We start from the raw sequence: 18,151 nt of genomic DNA on the forward strand, positions 1-18,151 counted from the left end.
GCTGCGTATCAAACTGCTACTGTTCTGGTGTTTGCTTCATTCAAGATTTCAGAGATCAGCCATGTTTCCACTACAGCACATAGTTTCTCCCTCAGGTAATTATGCTAGCAAAATTTTATACTCCTGTTCAAGTGTGCTTGTGCCATGATCCCTTGAAGTCAAACTGATCACACTACTCAGAATTAAATTTAAGAAATCAACACACAGAACCATAAAGAACAAATCCACAAGCACTCCGAACATAAAAATAGGTATACACAGTATAAATGATTCTATTTAATTTACTGTTCTTCAAAGGAGGAGATGCTAATAATGGCAAGAAATAATTATTTCCAATAATCCAGTGAGGCTGTTTTCACTTTAACATTCCCTGTATTACTGTTTTTCATTATGATGCTGTGCTACTGCTAGACACCCCAAGGTGTTCACACTGTATAAATACAGCGCTTTCTGATCCCAAAGCAGTTCTGAGACTGGCCTCTAGCCTAGTCACACTAGAAGACAGTAGATCAACAGTCAACCGATATTAGAAATAAACTTTACCTTATCCATTAGACTATTTTGTGACTCCCCTGTTATGGTCTGTAAGGAAGAAGTTTTCACTTGAGGCACAGAGGTAGTGGAGGAGAATTCAGCTGCTGAAGCAGCAGAGGGGAGTTCAACAGGAAATTCCTCTCTCAGTGCCTGGCTAGTGATTGTACGCGTCTTATTGAATGATTGTGACCTTTTGACTGCGGATGAGACAGCAAGAGCAAAAGGGGATGGTCTCGAACTGGAGTACGGCTTTGGGACTGCAAAAGTTCTTAGAGTTCTTAGGTTCAACGGTGCTGGCGGACAGGAGGGAAAACTTGAAGGTTTATTGCTTTCAGCAGGAGAAGTGGACGATTCAATTTTTTTTTCATCATCAACTTTTTTTTCATCTGCTGGCAGAGAGGAAGTACTTGTTTTATGTAAAGACAAAGAAGTTGGATCAGGTGATGAGATTTTTTTCCCCATCTCTGTATTTTTAGCTTCATTTTGAATGGAATTAGGAGCAGAAGTGGTACTTCTGGCAATTGCAGATGTCACATAATGACCTGAAGCTCTTCGTTGCATCTGCAGATAAAAAGAACTAGGCTTCGTTGTAGGACTTAATGCATTTGACTTGTCCTGAGTCTCAGAAGCAGCATTTGCATTATCCAAGCTTAGCATCAGTGGGACACGCTGTTTGGAAGACACTGTTTCCATCCTATTGCTCTCAATAGTTATCTCAGCTCCAGACGTCATGCGTTCAGAAATGCTGTTCACTCTGTGCAGCAGATCATTTGTTGCTGGAGGTTCATTTTGTGAACCAATCTGTAAATGACCCACACTTTTTGGAAGATGAGGAATTTCAGCTTGCACTATGAATTCTTTGAGGTCTTCATGCTTCAGAGAGTTTTCCAAAGTAGTTACCTCTTGATCCTTATAATCTGATGGAATTTCTGATTCCCAGCTCTTCATTATTTCTAAGGATTTTGGAGGCACTATTTTATAAGTAGTCATTCCAATTTTTGGTATGTAATCTCTTGTAATTTCATTAGCGGGCTTGGGTTTAGGTTTGGTGTCCTGTCTATAAAGAGGGTAACCTTTTACAGGAGAGTCATCTGGAGTTTTTGCTGTTGTTTCTGGTGAAGCAAAATTACTGCCATTTATACAAATGTGACTTTGATTTTGTAAGGGAATTACTTTTTCATAGGTAACTTCTTGCCTCTCAAGATTTTGTTTTGTTGAAGTATCTTCATCCTCTTGTATTATATGCATCACCTGAAGAAGGGGGTTGTTTGTGTCTGTGTTGTGTCGAGGGACCAGTCCTCTGAATGTGGATGATTCAGTACCTTGAGGAACAATAATTTCTTTCTGTGTAGTCCTTCCCAGATCGCTACCTGATGGACCTGTCTGGATTGCAACATCCTGAGTTTTTACTGTGTCCAAGCTGGTTTGATTTGTTTTCTGAACTTGCTTGTCTGGAATCAGTTGAGGATAATTCCTATGACTTCCAGAGATGTCATTTTTACATGCCTGGCAGTTTGACAGTCTGTCAACTTCAAGCTTGTTATTTTCTCTAAAATCTACTGTTTTAATTTCAGCTGTCTGAAGTTCTTTTGCTTCTTCTGGTGTTGGAAGGAGTTTTGCATCACTGTGATCTTTAAGTTAAGGAGAGATTCCAAAATTAATACAAATGCCAAAATGATTCAACCTTCCTCTTTACATCACGAAGCCCGGCGCCCAATGTATTTAACTACAAGGACTGGCTCCTCAATGATATTAAAATTTTCTTTAACCCATACTTTTAAAAGCAATTTAAAGATATACTTATCTTCGACTAATATTGTCAAATAATAGTATTCTAACTCAGGTATTCTTCCTTAATTAACAGTCTACTGGTGCCATGAATCAACTTAATAGAAAAATCTATTCTAGAATCATTTAAAAAGTGCTAATGAATTTCAGTTTATTACATAGGCATCAGTGACTCAGGACCTCAAGGACTATTCAATATTAAGTTAGATGCAATTTTTATTTAGTTCCACACTTTCGTGGCTTCTGTTCTTTAGTTTTAACATTACAAATGGTATTTGTCAACTACACCTTATGTATTTGTACGAGGGAACAATTGGAAAACATATGGACAAAAGCTATTTTCCAACTCTATTTTTCCAACTGTTTAGCAGGTCTGATAATTGAATTTTCTATCCCCAGACTAAACACATGTAGTCCTCTCCAAAACACAGGAATATTTGGGTTAAATTCTTTTACATACAATATTGGGAAAAACTGGATTCTTTAGGAATAATCATTTGGGGTGGTATTTTGAAGGAAGGAAGGAAGGAAGGAAAAAAAAGTCCTCATTTCATGTATGTTACCAAATGGCAGTTAAAACTTATGTCACATATAAATAGGACTCATGCAGTATGTTGTTATGATTTATAAACAGAGGTGTACTGAATATAAAAGACAATAGAAAGCCTAATAAATCTGAAAATCAATGTCACAAAAGCGTAAAATAAATCAGTCAGGTCACTAAATCCACGGGAAAAATTACGATCCTTTAGATGCACAGGATGTCATCATTTCTTTTCAAATCAGCATGTCATTTTGTTCTATTGGTGTTTAAAAATATTTGCATTTTTGTGCAGAAAACTCATGCTAATTTCGTAAGCAAAGAACAACCGATGGCCTCTCCTTCGCCGCTGCGGTGCAGTGCCCATGCCACACCATGTGGCAGGATAACCTCTGTGTCCAGCCTTCCCTCTCCTCAGCACTGCTCCAGCCATCCTGCCCTACGGCAACGCAATGCAGCTTTGACTACTGCTAGAGGAAGTAATTAAAAAAAAAATTCAAAACCCCAAAAAACCAAAACTGCAGTCAATTCTCGTCACCTCATCTCAAAGAGGATACACCAGAGCTAGAGAAAGCATGAAGAAAATAATCTGATGATAGCAATTCAAGAGTTGACTGTATTGTCATTTTTTCCAAAGGAATAGAAAAGTTCTCTTCAACCTTGTTTTGAAGTATTAGAAATGAGTGGGTACTACTCACCATCAGTTTTATTTTGATCCAAAATTCTAAGCTTCCTGTCTTTTTCAAATGCAGCCTGCTCACTGCTTATCTTAGTCTGTAGTCCTCTGCAAAGCACAACAGTACGTTAAATATGCTGGTATCATTCATTTCAGTAAACACAAGAAACGATGCAAGAGAACTGGCAATATTCTCCAAACACAGATGGACAAAATAGAATCACTGTGCCAAACATTGGAGTACTCGACAGAATAGATTCTTTTATTTTTTTTTTAAACAAGAGGAAATGCTGCTATGATATTTTAACAAAATGACATGCAGCTTCACTCTCTTCTGTGTAAGCAGATGATCAGTTTTCCTCTCCCTCTTCCCCTCCTTTTGTTTACTTGTGCAGTTTGAACAAGCCCCTTTCCAGTAACAACTCAGTCCCACAGAAACCACAAAGGTGATGGTTTATCGCTCATATCACAGTGTTCTTGGTGGGAAGTGTTCTGACATCTCCCAACATTTAAAATGTGTCCTTGATTTTGTCCCTGATGGGATATACAGGAAACTACATGAGGAGCTGACTACCTATGAACAGTACAGACTTTTCAAAATAGAAATGAAAAATTTTCTGTCCCTTTCAAGAAATACCTTAAGAACAACAAAGAAATAGGCATCACACATGTTATTTGCATACTAAACATTTTGCAAATGCATACAGTTTCTGTCCTCAGGCCACAGTGGACAAGAGAACTACACAAACGCCAGAAAAAAATAATCTTTTTTTTTTTGGGGGGGGGAGAATATTAAGTACTTGACTTAAAAAGGTAAATGAAAAAGGCCAAAATTCTTAAAATTTCTATTTAAAAAATGACTGAAACTTCAAACCTACATCTCTATTTAAGATATTTGTAACTACAGAAAATAAAAGTATCAGCATTATGAAGATTCCAATTCATTTGTCACATCAAATGTATTGTCAGGAATCAGTGCCTTGAGTGGAGACTTCTGCTTTGAATTGTTTAAAATCATAAATGCCTCAACCATCCACAATCACGTTGCTTGTACAGTCCAAAATATACTGTAAGTGTCCAATAAACCACTAAACAGGAGCATATGCTCTCAAAATTATTGTTGGAAGAAAGTTAAAGCTCAGTCCTGCATTCCGTACTCTTGCTTATCTCCATTCCCTTGAACGCAGCTGAGGGATGGAACTACAAGTATTCACAACAGGCTGAACTGTTTTAAACAAACCAAACCCAAGAGCCACAGAATACCGTTATAGAATTCAGTGGATTTGACTGGAATATTACGCATATCCCTGGTTTGATTAAAAAGCACTTCTTCAAAGTAACTAGATCTTATATAAAAGATCTGATTTATCAAAAGGTTTCCAGAAATATAATGTCAGAAAAACCCTAGTCCTCATTCTCAAATCCCTGTGATATTTCAGGAAAGAAAGGATTGCCAAACTCTAAAGTTAGAGCACAATGCATACTAGATGATACTCACCAGGATTATAGGCCGTGAAAGGCTATTACAAGTTAGTGGGGGGAAAAAAGAAACATCCCCAGGACAATTGGCCAGACCGGCCCAGGTCTGATAATTTGCAAGTTCAAGACAACTGAAAAATAACATTTGGCTGATCCTCCTCCTTGCAGATTGCCATGGAGCAGACACACCCAGGCAACGGGCACAACATTTGTCAGGACAGAGCACCAAAGATTTTTTGCAAAGCCCCATTTGACCTTGGACTGACAAAAAAGACCCTTGAAATACAAGTCAAAGCTCTCCATACTACCTTGAAAGTTCTTAGCTACTAGAGCATTCACACATTTTGGCTTCAGTACAATAATTGAAATAGTTCTTTCAATTTAAATTGGGAACAGTAGCCAGTTTAGTTGCCCCAGGGAACAGAGAAACAGTGAATTACATTAACACAATGGGACTTCTCTGGACAATCAACATTTATTTCAAGCAGGCACTAACTCATGTTGGAAACCTGCTGAGTCAGGTAGTTTAACAAACATGCTGAAGGGCAAAGGTACGGCATCACCAGAAGGGAAAAAGAGCGGTTAGGAAAACTAATGCATTTATTCTTTAAAAAGAAAGAATTGTTTTCCTGAGAGCAGATGGATCGAGACAGGTCAAGACAACTGGCTAACATATAAGGAAAAGACAAAAGAAAAATTAAAACTGAAACAAATATGCAAGCGATAACTGCGCCAGAACAGAAATGGCTCATCTACCTGTTTTTCCCCTACTGTCAGAATGAATTTGTAAATTCTCATTTAACTAATCAATTCAAAATTTTGCAGCACGTTGCTCTAGTAAATATGCTGGGTATTTTAGAGACAGGTTCAGCTTTTCTGGGGTCCAGCTGTTTGAGTAGTAAGGAAAGGGAGGTTTAAAGAGAATAGCCTGCAGAACACTTCTTTGTCATTTTTCTTGAAAAGCTTTGTGAATTACTGTGCACAGAAGAGTGCTACAATGAAAGCTAAGCATATTAAGCTTATTCCTCTCTCACAATTCTCTATTCTATGCTCCACAATGAAACAGCACTCTACGTTTTATTTGCCTCCCCCATTCCCTCCCCAATGCTCCTTTCTTTGTCACAAAACGTACTTACTTGCCATCTGTGCTCATATTTTCTTGTTTTTCTTCCTCAAAGCTTTGCGAGTTGTCTACAGAAACACTGCCAGGAACTGGAACTGATGAAGCAGGATCTTTTTTTTCAGTTTCCAGTCGTGCCTCAGCAGAGCTGAAGGCTGCAGTAACCTCTCCTGTCCCGAGAGAGGTATTTGTACTTTCACTGTCCTCTCTCTGTTGCATGCTCATCTCTTCCCTTTCATCAATTTCTTCCAGGTTGTATTCTGCACTCCTTACACCTACACTCACAGAAAGGAAGAAAAAATAAAAAAAAAGAAGGAAAAAAAAAGAAAAAAAAGAAACAACCCACAAATCTCAATGCAGGGTACAGATACAAAGGGACTGTGAAGTCAGCCTAAGTAGTTTGAAGAAGGAAAACTGAGGAAACTTCATAATTCAGGCCAAAAAAAGAGAGTTTTAACTTCACAGTATTTTCTAGTTCTTACCAGTTGTCTCTTTTTACACGTGAGAATATGTTCATCACCATGCTACTGTCTGTTTCTGCATCTGTAACTACTGTATAACATTTTCCTTGTTTAATGCAAGTATTGGATTAGGATAGATCAAAATATATTTAACACTATCATAATCTGAAATGTCATGGAGGCAGATAGTTTATTTTACCCAGATTTCTTAATACTTCCATTAGCTCTCCAATGAGGTTTAAAATACGCAGTTCCTTTATATCAGATATCCTTTATCTCTAACATACCTATATCACACGTAGGTATGTTAGAGAACTAAAGAGGAAACCAAATCTCAGTTTTGCTCATGGTTTGAACAAGTTTGCTCACCACTATGAAAAATTTCCCCTAATTATCCTAAGCGTATTAAAACACAGTTAGAAGTGTCTCGTGCAGTGCCCTGTAGAAGGGCACAAAAATAAAGTACGTAGGAAAGTGTTAATCCATAAAAATAACAAAGTTTTCAGCTAGAGCACAGTTCAACTAAAGGGTTTAGTTACTGCATTAGGATACGTATAATTCAGTGTACCTGAAGTTAAACTAATAAATCCACCTATTTTGATTTCCAGAGGGACCACCCATCTCTAGCTTCACTTCCCTGCCAGGAATCTTCCTACAAGAAGATGATGATTCACATTTTTCAAATATTAGTAAGTAGACCATACAATTAACCTCTTGGCTTTGCAACTTACGTTCTATAACACAAAGAAAATAGTAGTTCCATCTACATAGTGCAATATGGTGCCATGGAAGGCTACTGGCAACAACTGAGCCATGTAAGCAGTGCCCTCTGCCTGACCTGACCAGGGAGTACCTGTCAGCTTTGCATGCACCAACACCCGTTAGGTACGGGCCGTGCCCTTGGGCAGTTAGGGTTCAGACTTTTCTAAGTGTATCACTAAATTTCCAAGTGTAAACCAAGGCTAACAATGAAAACAAAATACTGGCTTAAAGCAAGCAATACTGGAAAGTAGCAGATCTCAGAATACAAAATATCTTAGATCGACTTTTTTAGATTGACTTTTTTTGGACAGACTGGTATTCTACAATGCTTCCAGTATTTCTAGAGAAGTACACTGTTATAGAAACATAATAGAGGACTGTTTATATTGGAGAAAGTCTCAGTACATCTGAGACTCTGATTTTTCCAATAGAGTCATTAGTTACGAGTTCAGTAATACCAAAGTCACTCATTCATAGTTACAGACCAACTACAAAAGCCAAACATTTTACTATTTAATTCTAGGGGGTTTTATTGCACTCTTGTAATAATGCTTTGTAGTTACACATTAAGCAATGTGATCAACATGTGTCATAGTGCTGAATGCAGAGGTGATTTAGATCCCCAGGGAAAGAGGGGCAAGACTGCAAAGCGGTGCAGGTGAGCTTCTTCCATGTGATTTAAGTGCAGATACGTACAAATATGCCACACTGGTATTCAAGGGACTCCCTTAAGACCTTACTATTAGTAAGGGCCTTCTCTTCCTTTCCACCTCCTGCCAAACCCTTTCATCTCCATCTAGGGAAATGTCATGCTAGCAGTCTCATGCTTTCGGAGATGATTTTAGTGACAGCAGAACTATTTTATGTGTGCAAAGATAAATATATGTGTCACAAGGCCCAGACAAAGCACAATAGTATGTGGGCGAACATCAAACCTGCTGAGACTATTCCATAGCCCATAAACAGCTCTCAAGAACACTGTCTCCTATTATGCCACAGGCCTAAGCCATCACCAGCCACAGGAACAAGGACTAAGACCTTCAGTGTAAATACTCTGTAGAAACCTGAACTATACAACAAAGCAGAGCCAGGACTTCTGACAGGACAAATGGAAGCATGCTGGAGTTGCTATGGCTTTGTGCCCAGGCACTGCTGTCATCTCTGTCACTTTTCCTCTGGAGAGGAATACAACAAAGGATGAGTTGTATCTATTCTGATAGGATGGAAACTTAGCTTGGGTTGGTAGGAGACATTGCTGACGTTCCCGCCACGTGAAAGTCTGTCCTATGCTGTGCTAGGAACACTTGCAAGCTTTGGCATGGACTAACCTGACCTACAAATGTATAATACCAAACAAACCCAACCCTCACACTTCTGCCAGAGCACTCTACTTCATGTATCAGCCTTGCTTGGAGTTAATTTTCAGCTTGTGGTTTTTCATCTGTTACTGGATCTCACTCCAGACCTGGGCCACCACTGCCACAGCAGAATAATGTCTGAATGCATTTGACACACAAACATTTAACAGCCATCCTTCACTTACATCATGCGCTTAACTCCCCAGAGGAACAGTTCAGATTTTATGACTTGTTTCCAAACCCTCAGTTTAGAGTTTTTATATGCAACGTATTGCTAGGAAGTACTTACAGAAATACTGGCTACACACTGTTGCCTTATTGCTTATATACTCTATATGTAAGTCCATTTATAACATAAATTGCATTTTTGTCTGTGTATAATTTATTCTCTATGAATATTAGTCATTGAGTTTTAATTAGCCCTAAAAGAACATTGTGAAAGCCTACAGGATGACATTGTGAAGACATACCTGATAAGACGACTGACATGCCGACTGCAAGTCTCCTTTGAGCCAGTAAGAATACTCTGCACACCAGAAAAGGCTGACACTGCCCTGTGAGCCGTTAGGCTTGTCAGCCAGGACACCTGACTACATCACGCAAATCTGCCAGTGTTTTTGCTCTGGACTCTATAGTCCTTAACAAGTTTCTTAAGAGATACTGTAACCAAGATGATTGTATTAAGGGATTGGTTTGATGGGAAATTATTTAAAAACCTGTAATTTTTTAAATTATTTTTTTAGAACACCCTCTTCCCTAGAAAAAAGACTGAGCATTAATTAAACTTCGGGAAGGGGAACAAAAATCATAATTGAGAAAAAAAATTGTTGTTTATAATCCCAAATGTTCAAATTAATTCTCTGTCAATGTTTATTCTAGTAGATGTATGCCTTCAAACTACTTTTGTCAAGATAGTCTGTTTTTACACCACGAGAAAACTGTCATTTCACAACAGAAATGTTGCCTGTTCCAAATTATATAGCATAGGTCCACTTAATATACATGTGTCTGTTAGCTATACACTACTTGGACACCAAATTAACCATTTGTAATGGTTCATTATAGGGCAGAAGGTAACACTATATTTGCAGCTTAACTTGTGTTGCTTATTTGCTAAAGTAGCAATGCATAACAGAGCTACTTGGGGAACGCCAGTCACAGCTGAGCAAAAACGCACAGTGCTTCCAGAAGCCTGACAATCAAAGCAGTGTTAATCCACATGGAAGGAACTACCGAGTTTATGTCAAGTTAGTCCAATTTAGCAGTTAAAGAGATATTGAACTATTTCATCCATTTAAAACAACACCCCAACGTGCATAATTTTCAAACTAGGAATAGGACAACTGTACTGCAATTGAGTTTGCTGCTGGTGAATATTGGTTCTCACAGCACGATGGGCTTTGCTAAAAGGCCCCTTTGTACATAGGCCTCAGGACACTTTCAGAGATGCCACCAGAGAGCAGCAGTATCCCATGAGAAAAAGAAGAAAAAAAAAAAAAAAAAAAGGCAGTGAAGCTGTGCTATGTGACTTGTCTCTACATTTAAAAAAAAATTATTGCATTAAGTCTTCAAAGGACATTGCATGAAGACAGCAGCAGCAGAACTAGAGAACAAAGACTGTCACTAACTGCAGAGATAAATCCCAGGGCTCAACACAGACTGTTCTAAGCCTAGTGAAGATTGCTACATTTTTCTATTTCTTGCCATTACAGCTGAAATTAAAATATTTAATTACGAAACTCAAATGCTTCAAGCAGAGGTTCCTAAATCTAAGGAAAAACAAACAAGCCATTTCTATGAAGTTCTGGGCTGTTTCTCTATGCAGCACTCGGACGTTACAGTGATGGGAAATGCAGAAATTCTAGCATGGATCTACAATCTTAAGATAGAAACAAGCTCAAGAAAACAAAAAACCCCTTGAATTTAAATCACAGTATGATAACTTTGCTCATCATCTTAGACCCATCACATGTAGATAAACACAGTTTTCAACACAGAAAATTAAGTACTAACAAACATCATTAAGAGGCATTCACTTAGAAGTGACTACCCTCCATCTGCTACATCAGCTAGGAAAAGGAAAGGTTACAGCTTCATTACATCTGCAACCTCAGACTGCACAGTATAGGTTCGTACTTCCCATTTATTAAGTTACATATTATTTCTATTAAAGGTCTTTTATGACAATGTATATAAATTGCCCTAAACACAAACCGAGCCCAAATTTACTGATTACTGATTTTTTGTTTATTTTACCCTTTGCCAGAAACCTAGGATGGCAGATGACTTTTTCAGCTCTTGTTGCGGTACATTTGTGTTTTACCACTCCAACCAATTTGACTGGCATCCCAAATAAAACAGCTGGAAAACTACTTAAGAGTTCCTATCAACTAGCACAGAAACTCTGAGTGTTTAGCCTCATAAAATGCCGGTGGCACTCCACATGCTTAGTGTTTATATATTTCATTCTTAGTGAAATACATTGGAAGAGTGGTTTTTCCAGACTGCACTGATTATTCTAAAAGCTTTTACAAATTTTAGGAGACTCCTAGATGCCATATCTTGTATCTGAACCCTACAGTCTGATGCTTACAAACAACAGTACTTAATAGTACAAACTACATAAATTTAAAAAGTATTATGTTCAGCAGCTAAAGAATCGTATTTTACACAGTTACACTTTTATATATCACATTTTTTCCATAGCACCCAAAAAAATGATTTAATGTATAAACAACTATTTATGCATACAGTTGATATTTACAACTTATGTTTTCAAAGGCTGCTCAGACACAAACCAAAAGACAGGCACAGATTTGCTCCAGCCCCTAGGTTATGCAGGTCAAGGGCAGCACAAGGCAGGGTTCTGAAAACCAGACTGGGCTTTAGCTTTTGAAAGGTTTGTTATGAGGCATACAAAAATCACAGAAGTTCTGGCTTGCTCTTGTCTACAGCTTGTGAGGGAGGAGGGGAAAACAGGGATAATGTTTAGTTTACTAAATGTAAAGCACAGAGACCAATAGAAAATGTATTGTATGTATTTCTGTAGACAGTAAAGGTAAAACATCTTTATTTTAGACAGCCATATTTGTACTTCAAAGGAAAAGTTAATTGATCTGAAGCGTTACAATTAGTTCTATACTTATGACACATCTACAGTGTAGTAATTTATTACTATGACTTATCATAGCTTGCTCTGAAGTAGATTTCATCAATGCATTTGGAAAAAGAACCAACCTGTTTCAGACTGCATTTCAGTGGCTCTTTCCTCCACTTTAGTAGGGGCTGATTCTGTTGACTCTGTTACTGCAAAAAGTCAAGTAACAAGGTTTTTTATTGCCTGTCAATGTATGCACCCACAAAAGTTCTAGATAAAATGTTAAATTGGTATCTTACAGAGTGGCGAGTTCTTCAGGAAACACACCATGTCTTAAGCAACCGGTGCTCACTGTCACATTTCCCAGATATTTTAATTTCAACTCTTAGGTATTTTTGAACCAAAGAGAATTAAATTTTTGATCAAACAGAAGAATTACAAAAGAACACCACAAAACTTCCTCTAAAATTCTTCTTCTCAGTCCATTTCCTATTAAACCCTCTCTGATCTGGAGAAGCTAATCTTTTCTACCTACCCCAAGCCATCCATCTGATTAACACAAAAACAATTGCTGTAGTTAACCTAACTAAAATTAATTTGGTATTTTCTGCTTTTTTCTGATCTGCGTGCCCTAAAACCTGCTTACTTTCTCACACTACGTGAGCCAATCTCATAAAGTAGTATTACCGCTCCTTACAATCTGAAGATGTTTGGCACTCATATTTTTACTTGAAGTTCTTATCTCATAAGGTGGTATTTCTTTAAAGTTTAGCCAAATTGCCATACTTTCTGCTGGCTCCCAATTAAACAGCATAAAAAGATTACCAGTCTCATTACTGCTTTCACTTTGATCTTCTGGTCCTCGAGAGGGTGGTGAGGGTGCTTTCCGCTTCATCCTCCGTAGAGAGGAGTTCACGGAAGCGGTGTCACTGAGCGGCAGAGAACCTTTCCGTACTAATCCTGGAGGGGCCTAAGAAGGGAGACAGGGAAGGAAGATGATTATTAGCAATCAAAGAAAAACAGCAATATAGCTCTAGTAGTTATTCTCCAAAAGTATAATATACATTTGGGAAAGAGAGAGTATATACCTATTACCAAATGTATTATGCTTCTCATCTTAATTCCTCCAAGGAGTAGTTTTCCAAAAAAAAAACCATTTTCTGGAGTAATTGAATATATTCACAGAGGTACAAGATGCAGCAGTAAAAGAAAATCAGTTATTACATATAGTATAAAAGAGAATTTGAATTCTTTTATGCCTGAAGGCTATTGTACAAACCCCAAATAATTCTTTTCTAAAAGTAGCTAAAAGTCATTGTGGAAAGAACCTTCAACTACACTCCACCGCAATGACATGACATGACGTGTCCTTCTCCATTCCTTCAACAGCAGTCCTAATTGGGCTGTATATATAATTACTAGGATTTTGTTTCTCCACTTGAAATACTTGAACTTGTAGAGAAATCTTTTGAATGCCAGCTTTCAAAACTTGTCTTGGAAAGTACAACTGTCTTATACTACTTACTGACGTTAAATTGTAATCATGTCCTCATTATCGTACCAAAAGACAAAAAATGTTCTTAATTCACAAATAATCAAAACCATTAAAAAAAGAGACAAAGGCTACCTATGGAAGACTTCACAGTTGTATGATATAGCAGCCCAATTGCATTTTAAATTGTTATTTTAAAATACATTCTATGTCTCAAAAAGACAGTGGCTGTAAATTTGCCTGCCACTCTTAACTGCAGTTTGCCTTACGCTGAGGAAACCTTCTCTTTCCACATCTATTAGAATGATAACATTCAGGATCCCAGCAATGAAGGAGTGCATTTTGGCATTAGACACAGCTGCCTGTAGTAATTCTGATTCCTATCACTTGTCTACTTGACAATATAATAAATTCCAGCAGTGACATTCATTTCTTGCTAGAAGGATCCACACAGCAACTGGATGTGAGGTCATCTTCACAGAACTTCTCTGTGCTTCAATTAACCAGCCTACTTGACAAAGCAGAATATTGAGGAACAGAGATGACATAAACACACCTACAAATTTTTGGTTAAAAAAAAAAAAATCACTGACAGCAGAATTGTTGACTGTGTCAATATCCATGGAATAAGATGCTTATCATTTACAAAGCTACCACTGAACAAATACAAATCTTACAGTAAGGGGTATATTAAAGACCAAAAGCTACAGTATTTGGTTGTACGCGATCAAAACTATAAAGAAAAGTACTCAGAAGAGAAAAGATACTGGCACAAAATGCCTGTGAAGCAGTGTCTGGCAGCTCCTGTTGGATCTCGACAGAATACCTAAATGAATGAACTGGAATGGTGAAAACCATCCTCTGAGCTACCCTGGGCATACTCAGTCATCCGGTTTGTCCCACCTCGACGTCGTGTATGACAGATCCCTTAGATACTTTACTGCACTGTAAGGAGCAACACTGTCCAAGATGTTCACACAATTCTTCTACCTATCACTTTAATGCCAAAACAAGCAACTCGAACCTTTTACAGCAAGGCAGGACTCAGGGTTTTAAGGAAGAAAAACAAAGCACAAGGTGAACTGTTCTTTTAAGAAGAGCAGAGGATACGGACATAGCACTCCACTCCTAATTAAAAATACTTGCACGCTTGAAGAGTTTTTAAACAAGTCAGTTTCTAGATTAAAACGTCACAAAAAAATCACTTTTACACTTTCATAGTTCCTTATTCACTGTTCCCAAATAGTTCTACAAGAAAATGAGTGAATAGTATTCAGCATCCGAATTTATGCAGAAGGGGATGTCAAATACAGTATTATTTCCCCAAGTGAGGCTTTTTTTATTGTTAAATCATTTTCCTCCTTGCTGTTGGGCAGTTCTGTTTTTCTCCTCTTTGGAGGCTGCAGCCCTTCCGTTCCGCACAAAGACACTGTTTCTCTGTTCGAAGGTCTGCACCCTCATCTGCTTCGCACAGGCTCCCTCAGCTGACTCGGCTGGCACGGAGTTCTGCGCGTTCTCGCTCAGCTAAACAGATGTCACCAGAGTTCCCTCCTGCACAGAAAGAGTATGTGTGTAGGGGGGGAATAATGTTCTCGGCATAAGAGCACAAATGCTGCTAGAAGATTTTTTTATAAGCCTTTCTACTGCCCTTTGCATCCAAAGAAACAAACGATTTGCAAAGAGAGATTTTGAGAAAGTACTAAATGTTCCAGTTAAGGTTCAAGTGTTGAACAGATTTTCTCAGGAATTATTCAACATATGAATATTAAGAGCTTTCAAATCCTAACAAAGGCTGTAATGTGAAAATAGTACTTTAAACAGATGGAAAAAAAATGTTATTAAGATGTATCTGACAAAGTTTTGGAATATACATCTGGGTGTTCATGTGTCATACCAACTGCCAATGATAACCAGTGCTTTATCAGTTACACTTACATTAATAAATCATGTTAGAATCACTAAAGTAATTAACCATCCTTCTGCAGAAACACCAGTGAACTCTGTCATAACTTCCACAACATATGCAGGGGTTCCACTTTTTAACACTGTACACCCTCCTCATCCTGGAACAAGCCAGGGTGGATACGAAGCTTTTTAGCCTCAAATGCGTACAAAGTTGGCACCAAATCCCACACCACCCCCAGCAGACACTTGTAGAAGCCAGCTCTTCCCAAGTTCCAGCCTCTGTAAGCAGCGGCGGACATGGTGCCTGGCCCTTTTTATCATTTCAAAAAGCAAAGGAAACGTAATAAAGTCACAGCAATTTCGCAGCTGGAACAGAAGGTAAAAAAAAAATTACTTGGGAAAGAACATAGTGGTAGTGGAGTATTTGCAGCGTGCCGGAAAGCATACTCACACCAAGGGTCACTATGTGCACGTGTTCATACCACCAGTACCTCCCTCTTTTGCTCCATAGATAACTAGGTTTAACAGAAGATACACAGGTGACTGGGAGATCAAAACACATTGCTAGCCATACTGCTAGTACTTCTGTCCTCCGTTGGTACAAGAATGCAGGTAAATGTACATCCAAGGAATAACAGGAAAAAATGGTATTTGCTCTTACAATGATTAATGCACTCAATTTCTATTACATGACTTAAGCTTCCCAAAATACTTCAACTTAGCCAAAGTGCTACAGAGGAAGTAATATACCTCTGACCTGTGTGGAAAGAAAGGACATGCAGAATATATTTGGAGAAACTCAGCTGGTGTTATTCTGTCCAAACACTCAATATTATTATTCTCTCCTATGATTTATCTACATACTTGCTGGTACAGAAGTAAATACAATAAGGGGATAAGGTTATGCATTTGGTATACTGAAAAGTAGATGCACGCAACATTCACCACCAATTCTGAATCATAACAGAATCATACCAAATGATCATGCAAGCTTCAGCAAGAGCAGACAGGTAGTCCCGAGCATTGTCTCCTCCCAGGTAACGCTGGCTCCATTCAAGACCTCCCTGATGTTCACAGTGCTCACTGCATCACTGCCCAACTTCTTTAAAGAGCTGACCATCAAGTTTTGGGCAACTGCGTCTCTGATGTAAATTCTTAGGCATGGAACTCATCCCTCCCAGAAATCTTAACTAAGCTGTTCCGTGACAGTGGTTAATAAATATTTTCAGAAATACTTTATGGTTTAGTTGCTTCCCACCCTTCCCCCATCCTCCCATCTTCTCCTTCCCTTTCTTTTCTAAAGGGTAGACTGGAGATTTCAGTTTCTTTAGGAGTAAGGGTTGTGTAAATAAAAGCAAGCTATATTTCTACAGTTGAGAAGTTCTATCCATCATTTAAAACTGTAAATGTTTTGATGAAAAATCTCCACTTAATTGTTCCTACCCAAGCATAGTTTACATACGCTCCTTTACAATAGCTGAAAACAGCGTAAGGAGACAAACATTCATGGAATAAAATGAAGATATGACAGTCTAGTTTTTCTACATAAAGCATTAGGAAGAAAATCAGCAATGGCATTTTGGACATAATCAAATGCTTTTCTTTTAAAAGACATTTTCTTTTAAAGAAGAGCTATTACTAGAAAATTGCATCCATTTTTATGAAAACTGTGAAGATACACATACTGCATTATAAAAAAGCACTTTGCAAAAACCCTTGAGAGTCCTCTCTCCTTGCAAGTGTATTTAAACTTGCTAGTTCTAAACATACTTCTGGCAAGACCCATCTTGGCCAAAATTAGAACTGACAAATAAGTGAGGGATTTCAATATTAAAGACTAATGTGCTCATTTCCAATCTGATTTAACAGAAATTTTCTGGACAAACATTAACTATTTAAGCTTACTAGTCATCTTCTGAGTCTCATATAGAAAAAGCAAATCATGCTACGTAATAACTTGTAAAAACTACCCTTACGTCCATTGTACTATTTTCTCCTCTAAAAATAGGAACATATCTCCAAAAACTAATTGTATAATCACTCTGAAATTGAGGCAGAAAAAAATCCCAACCCTCATACCAGAATGTAACTGCTCATATAAAAAGAAAGCAGCTTCTTTTGTAAGGGAAAAGAAGCGGAGAAGCTGTAGGAGGTAAACGTTAAAACCCTTTTTCATACTGTGAGAAGTTGGACTACAATACACTGTGAATTTGAAGACAGACAACAGTGAGAACACTGTTCCCTTAAAGTTGGCTCGTTTCACTGTTGTCTGATGTTACTACTTTGGCATGTTTCTGTCAAAACCAGGCAAACAGTTTATCCAGGCAAAACTGACATTGCACTTTGTCTTCCTTGTGGATGTTACAAAAGAGATTTGTCCATAAGGACAGAAAAAAGTATACCCTAAGTTTTGTAAATTAACTTAATGGGACACTGCAATAACAGTGAAACCGCCAGACATACTGAATAGCCCAGCAAACACACCATCAGCCTGGTGAGCAACCCAAAAATGACTTTAAATCCTACCAGCAGGACACACGCATCCTCAACAGTGGAGAAATGAGAGACCAAATTCTACAATGCCTATATGTTTTATTTCAAATTCTGTATTCAGGATGTCAATTCTTGGAATAAGGACTGATTCTTACTATGTATTTAAATAGAGCCAAATTTCATTTATAAAGTTGCAAATCCTGTAAATGTTATTTGTATTCAAATAAAATTGTTCTAATTGTCCCTCACCTAACACCTTGTGTTTTCAAGGGAACTGTCCTTTATTTTACAGTGAAGTGAAACCAGAAGTCTCAAGAGCTGGAGATACCTTTTTGTTTATTTAAAGACTTCAGTGGAAGCTCTGAGAAACAAGCTTCCAAATCTTCCCCTTGCCAGCATTACTCAAGCAGTGCTTGATCTCACAGCAAAAACAAGTATTTGTTGG

The 18,151-nt window shown here is 37.9% G+C and overlaps 1 protein-coding gene across 21 annotated transcripts in view; it reads right to left on the reverse strand.

Annotated features, from left to right (window-relative positions):
* COBLL1 (cordon-bleu WH2 repeat protein like 1) overlaps positions 1 to 18,151 on the reverse strand; it is a 98,882-nt gene that overhangs the window by 17,655 nt on the left and 63,076 nt on the right. For all 21 annotated transcript variants that reach the window (XM_054830161.1, XM_054830158.1, XM_054830157.1 and 18 more), the window contains 5 exons: positions 12,642 to 12,786; positions 11,957 to 12,025; positions 6,155 to 6,413; positions 3,562 to 3,647; positions 544 to 2,165 (listed from right to left, as the gene is read on the reverse strand). In XM_054830161.1, coding sequence (XP_054686136.1) covers positions 544 to 2,165; positions 3,562 to 3,647; positions 6,155 to 6,413; positions 11,957 to 12,025; positions 12,642 to 12,786 — 2,181 coding nt within the window. The remainder of the gene's footprint in view (positions 1 to 543; positions 2,166 to 3,561; positions 3,648 to 6,154; positions 6,414 to 11,956; positions 12,026 to 12,641; positions 12,787 to 18,151) is intronic.

Source organism: Grus americana, chromosome 6 (genome assembly GCF_028858705.1).
Source record: "Grus americana isolate bGruAme1 chromosome 6, bGruAme1.mat, whole genome shotgun sequence".
NCBI lineage: Eukaryota > Metazoa > Chordata > Aves > Gruiformes > Gruidae > Grus > Grus americana.